Here is a 16,452-nt window from a genome sequence, read left to right on the forward strand (position 1 = left end):
AATAGAGAGTTTTTTTAAAGGTAATCTGCAATTGCTCCCCACTTGATCCTTCCTGCTGTTGGAAACAAAGGACATCATTCAACAAACCTATACCAGGAGCAGAGATTAAGACATTCAACCCCTGATCATCAAGACGGTCTAGAATGCCACCATAATAACACCTGCAAGCACCTGCTCGGGGGACCTGGGAGTTGAGCTCAGCTTTTGTCACGTGCTCAGCCCTGACTGTTTTTATCCCACTAGGAAAACCAGGGGATCCCTCAAATAACACTCATTTTGTGTTCAAAGGAACAGCCCAGTTGACTCTTACAAAAAGAGTCAATGAGGTCGGTACAAAGTATGCTGGGAAGTAGTGAATTTTACTCATTTGTCATCCTGGGACAAATGAGCAAGTCTCCAGATACAGACCTCAGGTATATGCATGTTGGGCACAAGTAGAGTAGAAGGTGATGAAGTGACCTCCACTCCCAGGGCAGTCAGACACCTACACACCTACACTGCCCTCTGTAGTCTCGGAGCCCCTTGTGCTGACCGCAGTGTCTCTCTCAGTCTCAGGGCTCCATTACTCATCGATTTGGTGAGGCTTACTCAGGAGAAGACTGAGCTCCTTCAGGCAAAAGATGTGTTTTGTTCACCTTTGGTCCACTATTGCCCAGCATGGCAGTGCCTACCAAAGATCTGCTCAATTAAATCAAAGGGGAGAAGGAACCAAAAATAAAACTAAATATCATTTAGCACTTTGCCAAATTCAAAAACTTTCAGTGACATAAACAATCTCAAATAAGGGTAGCAGTCGGCTGTAAATTTAACAAATTTATTAGGCTGTCAACACAGACAAAACTTCAAATTCTCTACAGTCAGTCTAAAGACTGAATGCCAGCAAATTATTGCAGCAGGGAAGAAAAATGCACAAGGTCATAAACTGTCTATTGCATCTCAATTCCAAAGGATGTGTGTGTAACACAGACACACACACACAGTCTCACTGTTGCTAAGATGCCCCTGCCCACACGTATATACCCTCGTGTAACCAAAGAGACATGTTCACCTGCGTTGCGCCAGGCAGTACTCTGGAGGGCAGGGTCACTGTCTTGTCCCCTCTCCAGCAATATCAAGTAACGGGAACATTCATGCAGAATGGAAAGTTCAGCCCATTTTAACCAGTCTGTCACAAAGTCCTATAACGTCATTGTGATTTAACCTCCCCATCCTCCTCTCTCCTAAAAATGGTTTGTTGAATGACTTCACAACCACTGGCAGCCTCAGGGAGTGCTTTCTCTTAGGCACATGCTGACCTACCCAGTGAGCTAAGTAGATGGTCTATAATCACTCTTAGCAATTAGGTCAAAGCCTATAGGGTGGGCCCTGGCTCACCAAGGGAAGCCAGCTGCTTGGTCCAGAAGTTGGGCTCCCAGGTGAATCTGATGCTCCAAGGGGAGCCAGGATCTGTGTTACAACTTGTCTCCAGCAATCGCTGCATCTGAAACACAATCTGACAACAACACCAGAGGTCACGTGTGGGCATCTTGCACTGAATGGCAACTCCTTCTCCCTTACTCTTTAGCCTCTGGTCACCCCCCATATTCGTATTTCCTTGCACCTTAGTACCTTCCCACCCTCCCAGCTAATCCCCTTCCTCTTATCAAGGCTTCTGGAACCCTTACATTCTTATCTTTTCCTGGCCTCAAGTGATTTGCAATTCTCCCTCAGGACATTACTTGCCTCAGACTCCACTCATTCTACATGACCCCAGCTAGGAGTCTGCACAGGCATTCTCCAAGTTCCTTCCACCTGCCCATAAAACGCCTCTGAGCCCACTCCATTGGCCTCTTCCTCTCCATATTTCCCATCACCACCCTCCCATTTACCTAGCACTTTGGCAAATGTCCAACTTACCCACACTCATCTAGTTAACTACTATCTCAGTCCACATCTTGGCCTCTTACTTTCTCCACCTCTTTAATGCCAATTGCCTTCACCTCTATTTCCAATTCAGTTGCTATACTTAGACCCTATTTATCTAAAACTATTCTGCAGAAGAGAACTTAAACATCAATAATCCCTCCCTGATCCTAACACTCACTCTTTTTTTTTTTTTTTTTGGGGGAGTTTTTTCTTTCTAATCACTCTTAGCAATTAGGTCAAAGCCTATAGGGTGGGCCCTGGCTCACCAAGGGAAGCCAGCTGCTTGGTCCAGAAGTTGGGCTCCCAGGTGAATCTGATGCTCCAAGGGGAGCCAGGATCTGTGTTACAACTTGTCTCCAGCAATCGCTGCATCTGAAACACAATCTGACAACAACACCAGAGGTTCACGTGTGGGCATCTTGCACTGAATGGCACTCCTTCTCCCTTACTCTTTAGCCTCTGGTCACCCCCCATATTCGTATTTCCTTGCACCTTAGTACCTTCCCACCCTCCCAGCTAATCCCCTTCCTCTTATCAAGGCTTCTGGAACCCTTACATTCTTATCTTTTCCTGGCCTCAAGTGATTTGCAATTCTCCCTCAGGACATTACTTGCCTCAGACTCCACTCATTCTACATGACCCCAGCTAGGAGTCTGCACAGGCATTCTCCAAGTTCCTTCCACCTGCCCATAAAACGCCTCTGAGCCCACTCCATTGGCCTCTTCCTCTCCATATTTCCCATCACCACCCTCCCATTTACCTAGCACTTTGGCAAATGTCCAACTTACCCACACTCATCTAGTTAACTACTATCTCAGTCCACATCTTGGCCTCTTACTTTCTCCACCTCTTTAATGCCAATTGCCTTCACCTCTATTTCCAATTCAGTTGCTATACTTAGACCCTATTTATCTAAAACTATTCTGCAGAAGAGAACTTAAACATCAATAATCCCTCCCTGATCCTAACACTCACTCTTTAGTGCATATTCTTCAACCTCAATGAACTCTCCAAGCTGTGTTCCTTCAGCCCATACACAGGGTTTCCCAGCTGGTCCGGGACACGAACCGCGGTCGACTACGTGGGAGTCCAGCGACATAGCCATTACGCTAACTGCTGGTTCCCCCTAACACTCACTCTTTAGTGCATATTCTTCAACCTCAATGAACTCTCCAAGCTGTGTTCCTTCAGCCCATACACAGGGTTTCCCAGCTCCCTATCATTTACAGTAACAACGTCACCAGTGCCCTAATTCCTTGCCCATTGCAAGTTCCCACCCATAGGTTAATCCAGCCATACCAAAGCCATTTTATCTAGGGCCGCTTCAGTGAGTGTTAATTATAAAAGCACCATTCAGCCCTTTTTCTTGTCATCTTCCGCTTCCTCCACCCTCAATGACTATTTAAAACCTTTGTTTCAATGTCACTTACTCAATGCCTAACCCTCATAATCACCTTCTACTTCTCAAAAGAAAAGAGACCATAAAGGACAAACTCTCCCAAACTTGTATCCCTCCTACCTACAAACTTAACTGTTCTATACTCCCCCTTCCTGCCCTCCCACCTCAGGAGAAGGGAGTGTCCTTGTGTTTGAAGCCAGTCAGCTCACAGTAGAGCCCACCTCTTCCTGTCTTCTAGGTATACTCACTCCATCACACACCTCTCCTCACTACCTTCAACTTCTTCTCCCATATAAATGTGTACAAATGTCTTCCAAGTGTTAAAAAAATAGTTTCCCCCAACTCTGCCTCCTTCTCAAGCCAGTTTTCATATTTCCTATCTTTTTTTAAAAACAACTATTCATTTAAATTTTATGTATTCATTCATTTATTTTAATTTGACCAGAGAGAGACACAGGAAGAGAGGGAAAGTGAGAAAGCAAGCCAACAGGTCCAGGACTCAAAATGCAGTCAGTTATGTGGGTGTGTCCAGTGCCTTAACCACTACGCCACCTGCTGGTCCCTCCTGTCTTGTTTTGTTTTGTTTTGTTTTGTTTTAATTAGCCACAGGTAACGTGTGGGACAGACAGAGAGACAGAAAGTGAAGAAGCACCCCACCATGAAGAATGGACATGCTGTAATCCACTCTCCTCTATCTCTCTCTCCTTTCAGGACTTTGGGCATGCATGTACACATGCGTGGCACATTTTACAAGTCACCAGGTTGGGATTTCAATTGTGTAGTCCGTCACGTAGGATCCAAGTCACCTTGACTACCGTGACACTGACTGGACCCTTTCCTTTTTTTCATTTCTGTCTCTACTTCCTCAGCTTCCACCTTCAGTCCTTATTCCAGCTTTTGATTTTTCTACTTTGCTGGAACTTTCTTCAAAAGATCACCAGACAGTTCCTAATTCTCAGATCTCAAGGTTTCTCTTCACTGATCATCTACTTTTACCTATGTAGCATGGACAACATTGATCACTTAAAATTTGAAACTCTGTTGGGGAGCCAGCAGGTGGCACAGTGGTTAAGGCACTGGATTCTCACATGGCTGACCATGGTAGGAGGGACTGCGGCATGGCCATCCCCCTGGGGGATGGAGGTGATTCCTCATTTTCTCCCTCTTTGTCTCTCTTTGGCAAGAGCATGCACCCTATGGCAAAGACCTTTTAAGAAAACTGAAATCCTGTTCATTTATGTGTACCACACTCTCCTATTTCTCCTCTAACCTCTGTTACTCTCCACTCATCCTCTTCCTGTGTTGAAAATGATGGTATTTCCTGGTTCCAGATTTGTTCTCTTCTTCCTCCACGCTCTCCCAAGGTGATAACACTGATAACCCAGTGACTCCCACATCTCCAGTCCCAATCCAAATTTCTTCTGGCATCCGGACCCACCTATCAAAAGAGCTTTTTGGATGTTGCCTTTGGGGTGCTCTATAGACATCTTAGAGTCAACACATCCAAATAGAAACTCCATCAACCTCTCTCAGAATTCTTGCTCCCTTTCCTGGGCATCTCATCTTCCAACCAACACTTCACCATCATCTTCAACTCCTCCTTTCCTCTTAGCCCTCTATTTAGACCTGAGTAACTTTCTATGGGATGTCCAGGGCACTGTACATTTCTAGAATAATATCTGAATTCATGACCTAACACAAATAGCTACAGTCTTGCCCAGCCGAGTTACCTGGGAGAAGACAGTACCATTTCGGTCTCTCATCCTTTGTACTGTGGATTTTAGGTGTTCACTTACTAACCCAAAAGCAGTGACTAAAATTTGAAGGATTGGTGGTGCTGCTATGTTACTCCTCCTCCCAACCTGAAAAAGGGGTAGGGACACTTCCAAGGACAGCCTCACCACCCCTGTGACAGAGGTGGTGGAGGTTCCTCTTACCAGCTCTTTGCTGAAAAGGAAAGGGACACTGGTTTTGCTGCAGACAGCCCAATTGATGAAATTCTGCACATGCTCAAACTGACGGTTGAGAACCATGATGCTCTGTAACTGCTGCTCCAGCTTCCGCTTTCTCTCATTAGTAATGCCCTGGGTATGGAGAGAGAAGACAGAGTCCCTGATCCTGTTCTCAGCAGCCCACATGCTTGAGAAGTGGTAGCCTACGTGTATCAGCATGAACCCCGATGGAATCAGATGAGACTAACCCCTTGAGAGGAGGACAGCAGGATAGAACTTGCTGCCACGGGCTGCTGGGAGACCAAGGGAGGAAAGAAGAGCTGGTAGGAGATGACATAATGCAAACGTGGAATAAGTGGGAAATGAATGAGAAAATGAAAGAATGAATGAATGAATAAATGAATGTATCTCTTGGGTATAATATAGGTGAGCTGTTGTGTGACTCTCTCTACCAAGACCACAACCCTGCACAGTCAAGGTTGGCAGCTGCCAAAGAGTCACAGCACTGATGGGAGTCTGAACTGATTTTCCAGTCCTTTAGGGCCACTATCCCCAAATTAGGCTGAATCTTTTAAGATACAGGAGCAGCAAAGAGCTATGGAAGCTGCATAGCAAATTCTAGCCCAGGTCTGAGATTAGTTTGAAACGTGCTTGGTTTGGACCCAGTGAGATCACAGAACTCATCCATCTGATCCATTTGCCCACATATACCTCCAGCTCCTCTATGAGCCCGTTGGCCTGTTTGTTCAGTTCATTCATCAGAACCATTTTGGCCATTTTGATTTGGTTTTCCACCTTCCTGTGCTGATGCTTCACTTCAAAAATCCTGTAAACACAATAAGATGAACCACAGTGAGTACTTCCTCATGGCCTGTGAGGGCCAAGAGACAACAGACTAAGAACCAACAACTTGGAGGCTGCACAAATCAAAAATAAAAAACAGGGAACCTTCCTTTGCCATCCCATCACTTTATACAACCCAGCCCACTTGATTTAAGTGGGCCAATGACCCAAAGTTCAACTTGGTTTGTCCACACCTGGCCACCCAGCAGCTCACCAGCAAGTATGGGTATGATTTCTTGTAATTGTCAGTTTCCAAAGAAGGATGCTCCAATAAACAGTATGATGAGGTGAAAAGAACAAGGGCAGAGATGGAAAGTATACTGGTGGTTTCTGAGTTTCTAGGGGGGATGGGAGTGACTAGTTATTTACCTGGGGTTGCTTTTAGGGGTAATAAAATGTTCTAAAAGGGGGCAGTAATTACATACAATTGTACAATTAAGTGAATATGCCAAAAACCACTCAATTATCATTTTAAATGGAAATTATACAATTGTATGGGTTTTTTTTTTTTAATTGCCAGAAGGTGTGTATATTTGCCAGAGAGACAGTAGGGGGAGAGGAAGAAAGCACCCCAAATGGAGTGTGGTCATGCCATAATCCTTTCTCCCCCTTTTCTCCATCCTTTGGAGATCCTGGGCATGCATGTATAAGTGTCTCCTGTGTTTTTCAGCTGCCGTGGCCAAGATTCAAATAGCAATTGGCCACCTGGGATCTGGCTCCCTTAGTCCCTATGCTACATGCTAGCCCTAGATCATGAATTTTGAAGTCACCAGAGACCTAGCTTTCAAACCCAGCTCAGCCACTGACTAGCTATGACCCATATAAATCACAGACCCTCTCTGAACTTCAGTTTCCTTCTGAGTAAAAGGGAGGCAATCCCTGCCTGTAAGTATTTAAGGAACTGGATGAAATAATGCATATATACTGCCCAACCAGCACTGCTGCCTGATGAACTCTCCATACCTACTAATTCCTCTTCCTACGTAAAAATACCAAAGGGGTGATGAAGGGCACACTGTCACTGACTTGCCACCCCCTCATAGTAACAGCAATCGCTTCCCCAGAAATCTATTTGGTGCCCTATTTCAAGTACCTACTTCTGGCCAGTTAATAGCCTGGCCCAGACTCAATCTGATCATCCTAACCTAGTGTGGCCTCAGTCACTGGCCCTGAGACTTCCATAGGCCCACATCTGCTTAACCACATAGCCTCTACGTGGGCACTGTATCTGGTGGCCTGGTGCTGGGACCCAGGGAGTGACGAAACAGCATCTCCAGTCCAAGCAGGGACTACCCTGTGCTACCTGTCCTCGATTTGCTTTGCAGATGTCTGTAAACTGGACTTCTTATGTGCCACCTGTGTAGTCACACTTTCCAGAAGCATCCTCTGGTTCTGCAAAACTTCTTCAACATGCCTGCACCTAGGGGAGGAACCAGAGAAAAAGCTGTAGAGGGCTGAGTCCTATTCTGAACAAACCAGTAAAGCAGGAATCTCCACAGTACGTTGTCTCACCCAGGCCCATGAAAGCTGTGATTACATTTAAGGAGGGTCAAAGACACTGCCAGCTATTGGCTCATTAGGCCTTTTCCAGAGAAGCCCAAAACAGGAGCAAAGAAAACCTTTGGTCCAGGGGCTGTAGGTTGGCTTGAGCAGGGAGAGGATTTTGATGCCCTGGGAGCCCAGGCTCTCATAAATAAGGAGTCCAGAGCCTCCCTGTCCCCAGTCCACTTCAGGCAGCCCACCGGCCCCACCTGTGTTCTTTGTGTTCCACCATGAGGCAGCTATGGCATGTGAGTACGTCACAGGTCTCGCAGAACAGCTTGAGCACTTCCTGTGGGTGCAGAGGACAGTACAAGGCGAAGTCCCCAGAACCACTATTGACTCCTGCCAGAGAAGATGAAGAAAATGGGCTTCTCTTGCTCAGGCAGACTTCTCAGGTAAGTTCTGCTGAGCAGCTCTCAACCCTAATGAACACAGCAGAGACACAAAGCTTAGAAGAAGACGGCGTAGACAGGAGACACCTCTATCCCATCCAGTTGGTGTTCCAGGGGCACGAGGAGGACTTGAGGCTTAACCTGGCTGGATTTGCCCAGCTGTCCAGAAATAGCTCACTAACAAACCTAGCATTCCACCACTTGCCAGAAGCCAAAGAAGGTGCTTGCTGTTATTGTACATGGATCATCTTAAGAACAAGGAATCCTCCGGAACTAACAAAGACCTCTGCATTATCAGTATTCTATTACTATGGGGCTAGAACCAGCTACCCACACTTGTTAGGCTCTAGGCTGGATCATATGGATCATGAACTCTGGTTTCTGTGGGTCTGGCAAATGTAAAGCACAACTCAAGGGCCTTGGAAAGACTTTCAACAAGGCTGTCATTCATAATGTGGTCTTTGTGCATGTGTGCATGTGTGTGTACGCATGTGTGTGTAAAATGGAATACTATTTGGCCATTAAAAAGGATAAAATTCTGTCATTTGAGGTTAAAATCAGTGAATCTGGAAGAGATCACATCAAATGAAATAAGCTGGGTATAGAAAGAGATACATCACAAGTTCTTCCCTGTATGTAGAAATGGGGGGGGGGGAAGAGACCTTGCAGAAGTGGAGAGAAGAAGAATTACTGCTAGAGGCTGGAAAGGATGGGGAATGGAAGGGAATAGAGGGTGGCTGATTAACAGATGTGAAAAACAGATAAGAGGAACAATGTCCAGCATTATAGATACAGATAGTTAAAGACAGCTCCCTGTATATCTTGGAGTAGCTTTTAAAAAAAGAGATTTTAATATTCCCAAAATAAAATAATGATAAATGGTTGAGATGACGGACATACTAAGTACCCTGATTTAATCATTACACATCATATTCATCTGTTAGAAGTTCATATTGTGGAACCAGCAGATGGTGTAATGGTTATGTCACTGGACTCCCATGTAGTCAGCTGAGGTTCGAGTCCCAGACCCAGTGGCTTCAAACTCAGGCAGGACACATGTGAGTGTGTGCACAAAATCCTGAGAGGAGAATGAAGGAGAGGGGATTGTGACGTGATCAACCCCCCCGGAGGTGATTTCTTACTTTCTGTCTCTCTGCCAGCCCACACGCCCTATAGTAAAACAAAACAAAACAAAACAAAAAAACCTCTCTCAAAAAAAAAGGTTCACAATGTACCCACATGAATATGTACAAGTATTGTTAATTTTAAAAAGAAATTGAGGGACCAGCAATACAGGGTCTTTTATGACTCCAGACAAATTTTATGATTGTCTTTTCTAGATCTGTGAAGACTGTGTCTGGTAAATTTGATTGGCATTGCATTAAATATATAGATTAATTTGGGTAGAATTGCCATTTTGATTATATTAATTCTTCAAATCCAGGACCATAAGATGTCCTTCCACTTTTTTGTGTCATTTTCTATTTCTTTTTTTAGCTTCTCATAGTTTTTCTTGTGGAGGTTTTTAACTTCTTTGGTTAGATTTATTCCTAAGTATCTTATACTTTTTGTGGCTGTGGGTGGCATGGTCGTTAAAGGCAATAGATTTCCACATGGCAAACCATAGTTCAAATCTCAGACCTGGTGACTTGCTTTCTTGCTTTCCCTTTCTCTCTCTTTGTCTCTCTGGTTAAATTAAAAAATAATAACAACAAATGGAATTAAATAAATGAGAATTCTTTTAAAAAGTGTTTTAATTGAATAAAAAACTCATATAATAAAATAAACAAATAAATAAAGCATGGTGCTCCAAAGTAATGACAAATGCTTAAAATGATAGATATGCCAATTTACCTCATTTCATCATTACATGTTATATTCATGTACTGAAAAATCATACTCTACCCCATAAATATGTACAATTAGTATGTGTTAATTAAAATATTAAAAATCTACATGAAACTGATGAATTTACTTAAAATATATAAATTGATTTTGCTCTAAAAATGTGGTTAAAAAAGAAAAATAAACATAAAACAAACGGTACAGGATGAACAAATATACAAGCCCTGATCCAAACTGTTAAGTTAATCAAGTAACAAAGCAGAAGTGAGGCATGATGACTCTAAGGTGAAAGGAGGGAAATCAGCTAGCTTCCATGATAATTCCCCCCGTAACATCTCACCACCCTCACGCATCCCCAACTCCAACAGAGGAAGACTAGAATGAGCTACTTTTCAGATTCTGAAGGAGACGTCCTTAAGCAGACTCTGAGACCACCTCTACCTTTTTCCACTGCAAAGAAGCCTGCTATTCTCCAGGGATTTTGGAGTTTGGCACTTTTTTCCCCTTCCTTCCTCTCTTTCTTTTTTTTCTTTCTTTCTTATCCATCTATCTACCTTTCTTTCTATCATCTATCTTTCTTTTTTTCTATAATTGATCGGTCTATCTACCTACCTACCTATCTATTTCATTTGCTCCAAGGCACATGTGCTCACCACAGACAGTGAGAGAGAAGTGAGAATGGATCTCTCAGGAGGGATGGCCCCTCTACAAAGCCTTCTTCTCTCGGGATATTTCTGGGCATGCACGCACATGTACCCATCTTGTTTTTCAAACCGCCAAGTCTGGGACTCGAACAGCCATGTAGAATCTACCCACCTTAATTATCACACCACCTGGCTGGCCCCAGCACTGCTTTAAAGGGCATCAGAGTTGGAGGAGTGAGGGAGAATGGTACCTGGAGATCCTTTCTGGGCCCGGGGGAAGAGCGGGCCCCCAGGGGTAGGGCCATGCCGGTGCTCCTCTGTACAGGAGCTGCACAGCCAGCGGTTGCAGTAGGTGCAGAGGATGTGTGCTGCCCTCTTCTCCTTGCACTCGGAGCAGTTCTGGAAGCAAAGAGTTCTGGGGTTACTGACGAATCCACAGTGGGGCCTGCCTCTACCTGTGGAGAGTGCTCTAGGGGCTGAGGTCCTGCAGACCGTTCCTCCATTATTTTAGCCCAGCCTGCTCTGGAGGCCTGCCTGGGACTGACATGTGGGAGCTTGTGAAGGACAGCACCCTTTGGGACTAAAAGAACAGTAGCTTCCTGGGGGACTGTTCACACAAGTCCTATGCTGAAGCTGAGGATTCCCCAGTGAATAAGCCAGGGTCTGTCCTCAAGGCAGGCACAGCCTAGACAGAGTGATCAACCCCCCCGGAGGTGATTTCTTACTTTCTGTCTCTCTGCCAGCCCACACGCCCTATAGTAAAACAAAACAAAACAAAACAAAAAAACCTCTCTCAAAAAAAAAGGTTCACAATGTACCCACATGAATATGTACAAGTATTGTTAATTTTAAAAAGAAATTGAGGGACCAGCAATACAGGGTCTTTTATGACTCCAGACAAATTTTATGATTGTCTTTTCTAGATCTGTGAAGACTGTGTCTGGTAAATTTGATTGGCATTGCATTAAATATATAGATTAATTTGGGTAGAATTGCCATTTTGATTATATTAATTCTTCAAATCCAGGACCATAAGATGTCCTTCCACTTTTTTGTGTCATTTTCTATTTCTTTTTTTAGCTTCTCATAGTTTTTCTTGTGGAGGTTTTTAACTTCTTTGGTTAGATTTATTCCTAAGTATCTTATACTTTTTGTGGCTGTGGGTGGCATGGTCGTTAAAGGCAATAGATTTCCACATGGCAAACCATAGTTCAAATCTCAGACCTGGTGACTTGCTTTCTTGCTTTCCCTTTCTCTCTCTTTGTCTCTCTGGTTAAATTAAAAAATAATAACAACAAATGGAATTAAATAAATGAGAATTCTTTTAAAAAGTGTTTTAATTGAATAAAAAACTCATATAATAAAATAAACAAATAAATAAAGCATGGTGCTCCAAAGTAATGACAAATGCTTAAAATGATAGATATGCCAATTTACCTCATTTCATCATTACATGTTATATTCATGTACTGAAAAATCATACTCTACCCCATAAATATGTACAATTAGTATGTGTTAATTAAAATATTAAAAATCTACATGAAACTGATGAATTTACTTAAAATATATAAATTGATTTTGCTCTAAAAATGTGGTTAAAAAAGAAAAATAAACATAAAACAAACGGTACAGGATGAACAAATATACAAGCCCTGATCCAAACTGTTAAGTTAATCAAGTAACAAAGCAGAAGTGAGGCATGATGACTCTAAGGTGAAAGGAGGGAAATCAGCTAGCTTCCATGATAATTCCCCCCGTAACATCTCACCACCCTCACGCATCCCCAACTCCAACAGAGGAAGACTAGAATGAGCTACTTTTCAGATTCTGAAGGAGACGTCCTTAAGCAGACTCTGAGACCACCTCTACCTTTTTCCACTGCAAAGAAGCCTGCTATTCTCCAGGGATTTTGGAGTTTGGCACTTTTTTCCCCTTCCTTCCTCTCTTTCTTTTTTTTCTTTCTTTCTTATCCATCTATCTACCTTTCTTTCTATCATCTATCTTTCTTTTTTTCTATAATTGATCGGTCTATCTACCTACCTACCTATCTATTTCATTTGCTCCAAGGCACATGTGCTCACCACAGACAGTGAGAGAGAAGTGAGAATGGATCTCTCAGGAGGGATGGCCCCTCTACAAAGCCTTCTTCTCTCGGGATATTTCTGGGCATGCACGCACATGTACCCATCTTGTTTTTCAAACCGCCAAGTCTGGGACTCGAACAGCCATGTAGAATCTACCCACCTTAATTATCACACCACCTGGCTGGCCCCAGCACTGCTTTAAAGGGCATCAGAGTTGGAGGAGTGAGGGAGAATGGTACCTGGAGATCCTTTCTGGGCCCGGGGGAAGAGCGGGCCCCCAGGGGTAGGGCCATGCCGGTGCTCCTCTGTACAGGAGCTGCACAGCCAGCGGTTGCAGTAGGTGCAGAGGATGTGTGCTGCCCTCTTCTCCTTGCACTCGGAGCAGTTCTGGAAGCAAAGAGTTCTGGGGTTACTGACGAATCCACAGTGGGGCCTGCCTCTACCTGTGGAGAGTGCTCTAGGGGCTGAGGTCCTGCAGACCGTTCCTCCATTATTTTAGCCCAGCCTGCTCTGGAGGCCTGCCTGGGACTGACATGTGGGAGCTTGTGAAGGACAGCACCCTTTGGGACTAAAAGAACAGTAGCTTCCTGGGGGACTGTTCACACAAGTCCTATGCTGAAGCTGAGGATTCCCCAGTGAATAAGCCAGGGTCTGTCCTCAAGGCAGGCACAGCCTAGACAGAGTGGTACCCAATAAACAGTGAGGCTATGACAAAAGAATGCAAAAGTTCTAAGGAAGCAAGAGGAGGCTTCCAGGCAGTCTAGGAGTGGCCAAGAACGTTTTCACAAAGAGTTACCATTTGAGTTAGATACTGAATGATTTGGTTTACAAGGCAGACAAGAGAGGAAAATGTTATAATAGTGGGAAAGCACTGGCGAAAACTGAAAATTCACCTGTGCTTTTAGTAAAGAGAGAGCCCAGATGTGGGATTCCACAGATAGATGATTAAATACAGCCAGGAAAGAGCAGGTACAGATCAGCTCTCAGACCTGAGACTACACTTGGCTTCTGCCTGACCTGAGATTACTAGTTCTCCCCTAGTCCAAATGTTCACTTTTTGGTCAATAAATACCTTACCAGGGCTGATGTCAAACATCAAGAGAAGAGGAGGAGATTTGGGAAAAGTGTTTGAGTCATTCAGGACACCAAACTGATATAGATACCGGAAGTTTTACTAATTAAACTATATCTGTCTTCCTACTACCCAGCACAGTATGCCACAGGTCTGAGCAAGTAAATTAATGAATAAATAAAATGCAGTGCCAAAGGTATTCTAGTGAAGAAAGGAACATAAGAAATACCAGTCATTAAATGATATGAAATTCAAGGAATTTGGGGGAAAGGTGATAGCTATTAAATACAGGTGCAATAAATGGTCCTACTAATCCAGGGTGTGAGTGGATTTCACTCAAGGGGAGAGAAAAGGAACTACAGACCAGTCAGTACTGATGTTTTTCAGTAAGAACTGTACAAAAGAGAAAAATCCTAGATACATTAAGTTATTCTTAATGCACCTAAAGATACATATACCTGCTCAAAGCATTGACATTAAAAAAAGAAAAAAAAAAAAGACAGCCTGCAGTCTTTACTTGGTAGAAAATCCCTATTTTGCTCTCACCGACTTAAAACATTTTTATTTTCTTCTAGGTGGGAGGATGAATGGATGGAATGATAATCAGGCAAACTGATGGAGTAGTGAGTCAGACAGAGTGATGGGTGTGTAGACAGACTATGGACAGGGGCCTTAGAAATTTCTGAAGAGGCTGAGCTGTTTCTTTCCCTGTCTTTACTCACCCTGGCCATCTTGGGTTGCCCAGCAGAAAAGCACTGTAGGAAAATATGTTCGGTTACATCTCTGGTAAGATATACTCTCTTGCACCGAGGACAGGAGATGAGCTCTAGAGGAGAAGAAAGCCAGCAATGAGGGCAACACAGCAGACTGTACATAGGCCTATGCATGAGGCTTTCTACTACACAGCACCAAGATGCGTGGCAGTGCCCACATGTGCTAGAAGGAGCTGTTTAATGTTTAATTTTCACACAGATACTCTGAGCATGACATCCCATTAGGGGCCTGCCCTAGACCACTGTGTCTGCTCATCCTTCTCTTCGCCTGGTCCTCCCTTCCTCCCCTCTCATAAGCCACACCACTACAAACCCAACACTGCTCTGGTCTGACCATCGGGAGCCTTCCTGCTGCTCCTAGTCCCATTCCACATCCCTGAGAGTCCAGCCCCTGTCACTGACCAAGCTCCAGAGAACCTGTGTGTCCTGGAGCATAGCTCATCATGAATGTCCCTGTGTGGAAGAATTACTTTAAAGATCTCTAAGCTGGAGTTTCAGGGAGGCTCTAGCCAGAGAAAGGTAAGGCCTCCCTGCCTGCTCATCTAGGAGGTATTTTTCCTTTGGTATACCCAGTACCCATCAGTCTGCCCTGAGGCTCTGAGGCCTTTTGCTGGGCTATCCTCACTTAACGTGTGTCCAGTGCACCATGTTTTACCCATGAACAGCTCGACCTACTCTCTCCCCAAAGAAATACAACAGCCTCTGATAAACTTCTCAGTACGGTGGGTTTCTGAGCTATGTAAGTGGCATGAGATTTTTCACTCTGAAGACTACAATGACTCTTCAAGCCCACTCCAAGAGGGAACAAGGAAATGAGCCTTCCGAGCAGGGCCGGGTATCCGTGTCCAGCGATGAGGATAACCTGGACAGGGGTGGCTGTGGTGGTGACTGCAGCAGCACCACCACAGTCTTCTCTGCCTCGATTCATCACAGTAGAAAAGAATGATGCAACAGCAGTGGTGCTGAAACTGCAGCTGGATCAATGTGAGTCCAAATACCAGTTTTACCACCAGTGACCCTTGACAAGTCACTAATCTCACTAAACTCCTGTGTCCCAGTTTCTTCATATGTAATATAAGAAGGGAAATAAAGAGTTCCTGTGAGGATTAAGCTAGATAATACTTGAGGAAACATGTGGTCCTCTATGAATGCTGCCTTTTAATTTAAAATATTCTTCATATCCCACTCATGGTTAGGCAATAGCTTCATTTATCAACTCTCACTGTTAAATAAAGTCAGTCTGAGTGGTACATCAAAAAAATGGCCACAGGCCAGCAGGTAGTGTGGAGGTTAAGGCATTGGGTCTCATGCGGCTGACTGTACATTTCAAGTCCTGGACCCAGCGGCTTGAAAATCACATCAGGTGCATGTGCGTGTATGCCCAAAATCCCAAGAGGAGACTGGAGGAAAGGGACTGTGGCATGGTCACCCACCTGAGGGGTGAATTCTTGCTTTGTCTCTGTCTTTCTCTGTCTCTACAGCAAGCACACACACCTGTAGCAAAAAAAATCTCTTAAAAACAAAACAAAACAAAAAACAGTGGCCAGAGGTAGAGAAGGACACTTTCCACAGGGAACATCACCCAAGGGAATCAGGTGGTTGTCCCTCCCTCCCTCTTAGCTTGCCCTCAGGAGACCCTCCTCATCAACCCCCAGGACAGAAATGCTGCTCTAATTGCTGAAAATTATTTCCACAAGACTTCAGATTCTTTGGTACCAGATGCCCGAACACGAACTCATTAGCCAAATGAAAATAGCTAAAGAAGTGAACAGGTCAAATCAGGTCTCATCATGCACACTCTGCCTTCCTTGGCCTTTAACCCAAATCCTCAGTTGGGCCTTTCCAAATTGCCTTCACTCTTTCTGAGTGTCCTCTCTAGCTTCATCTGCCATACATCCTATGTCTTTACTATGCCAAATATCTCTGTTCTCTCCTGAGTACATCCAGCCTTTGTGTGATTCTATCTGTGAAAATGCTGCTCCTTTTTCCTGAAACACTCTT

General features: G+C 44.2%; 1 protein-coding gene across 1 annotated transcript in view; it reads right to left on the minus strand.

The window, feature by feature from the left end:
* The window catches only part of TRIM66 (tripartite motif containing 66), a 77,969-nt gene that overhangs the window by 26,188 nt on the left and 35,329 nt on the right, over nt 1–16,452 (minus strand). Inside the window, 7 exon segments of the mRNA XM_006162903.3 lie at nt 2,172–2,289; nt 5,242–5,388; nt 5,968–6,082; nt 7,403–7,519; nt 7,851–7,983; nt 12,846–12,993; nt 14,401–14,504. Of these exon segments, the coding sequence (XP_006162965.1) occupies nt 2,172–2,289; nt 5,242–5,388; nt 5,968–6,082; nt 7,403–7,519; nt 7,851–7,983; nt 12,846–12,993; nt 14,401–14,504 (882 nt within the window).

This window comes from Tupaia chinensis, unplaced genomic scaffold, assembly GCF_000334495.1.
Source record: "Tupaia chinensis unplaced genomic scaffold, TupChi_1.0 Scaffold141165_1, whole genome shotgun sequence".
Classification (NCBI taxonomy): Eukaryota; Metazoa; Chordata; class Mammalia; order Scandentia; family Tupaiidae; genus Tupaia; species Tupaia belangeri.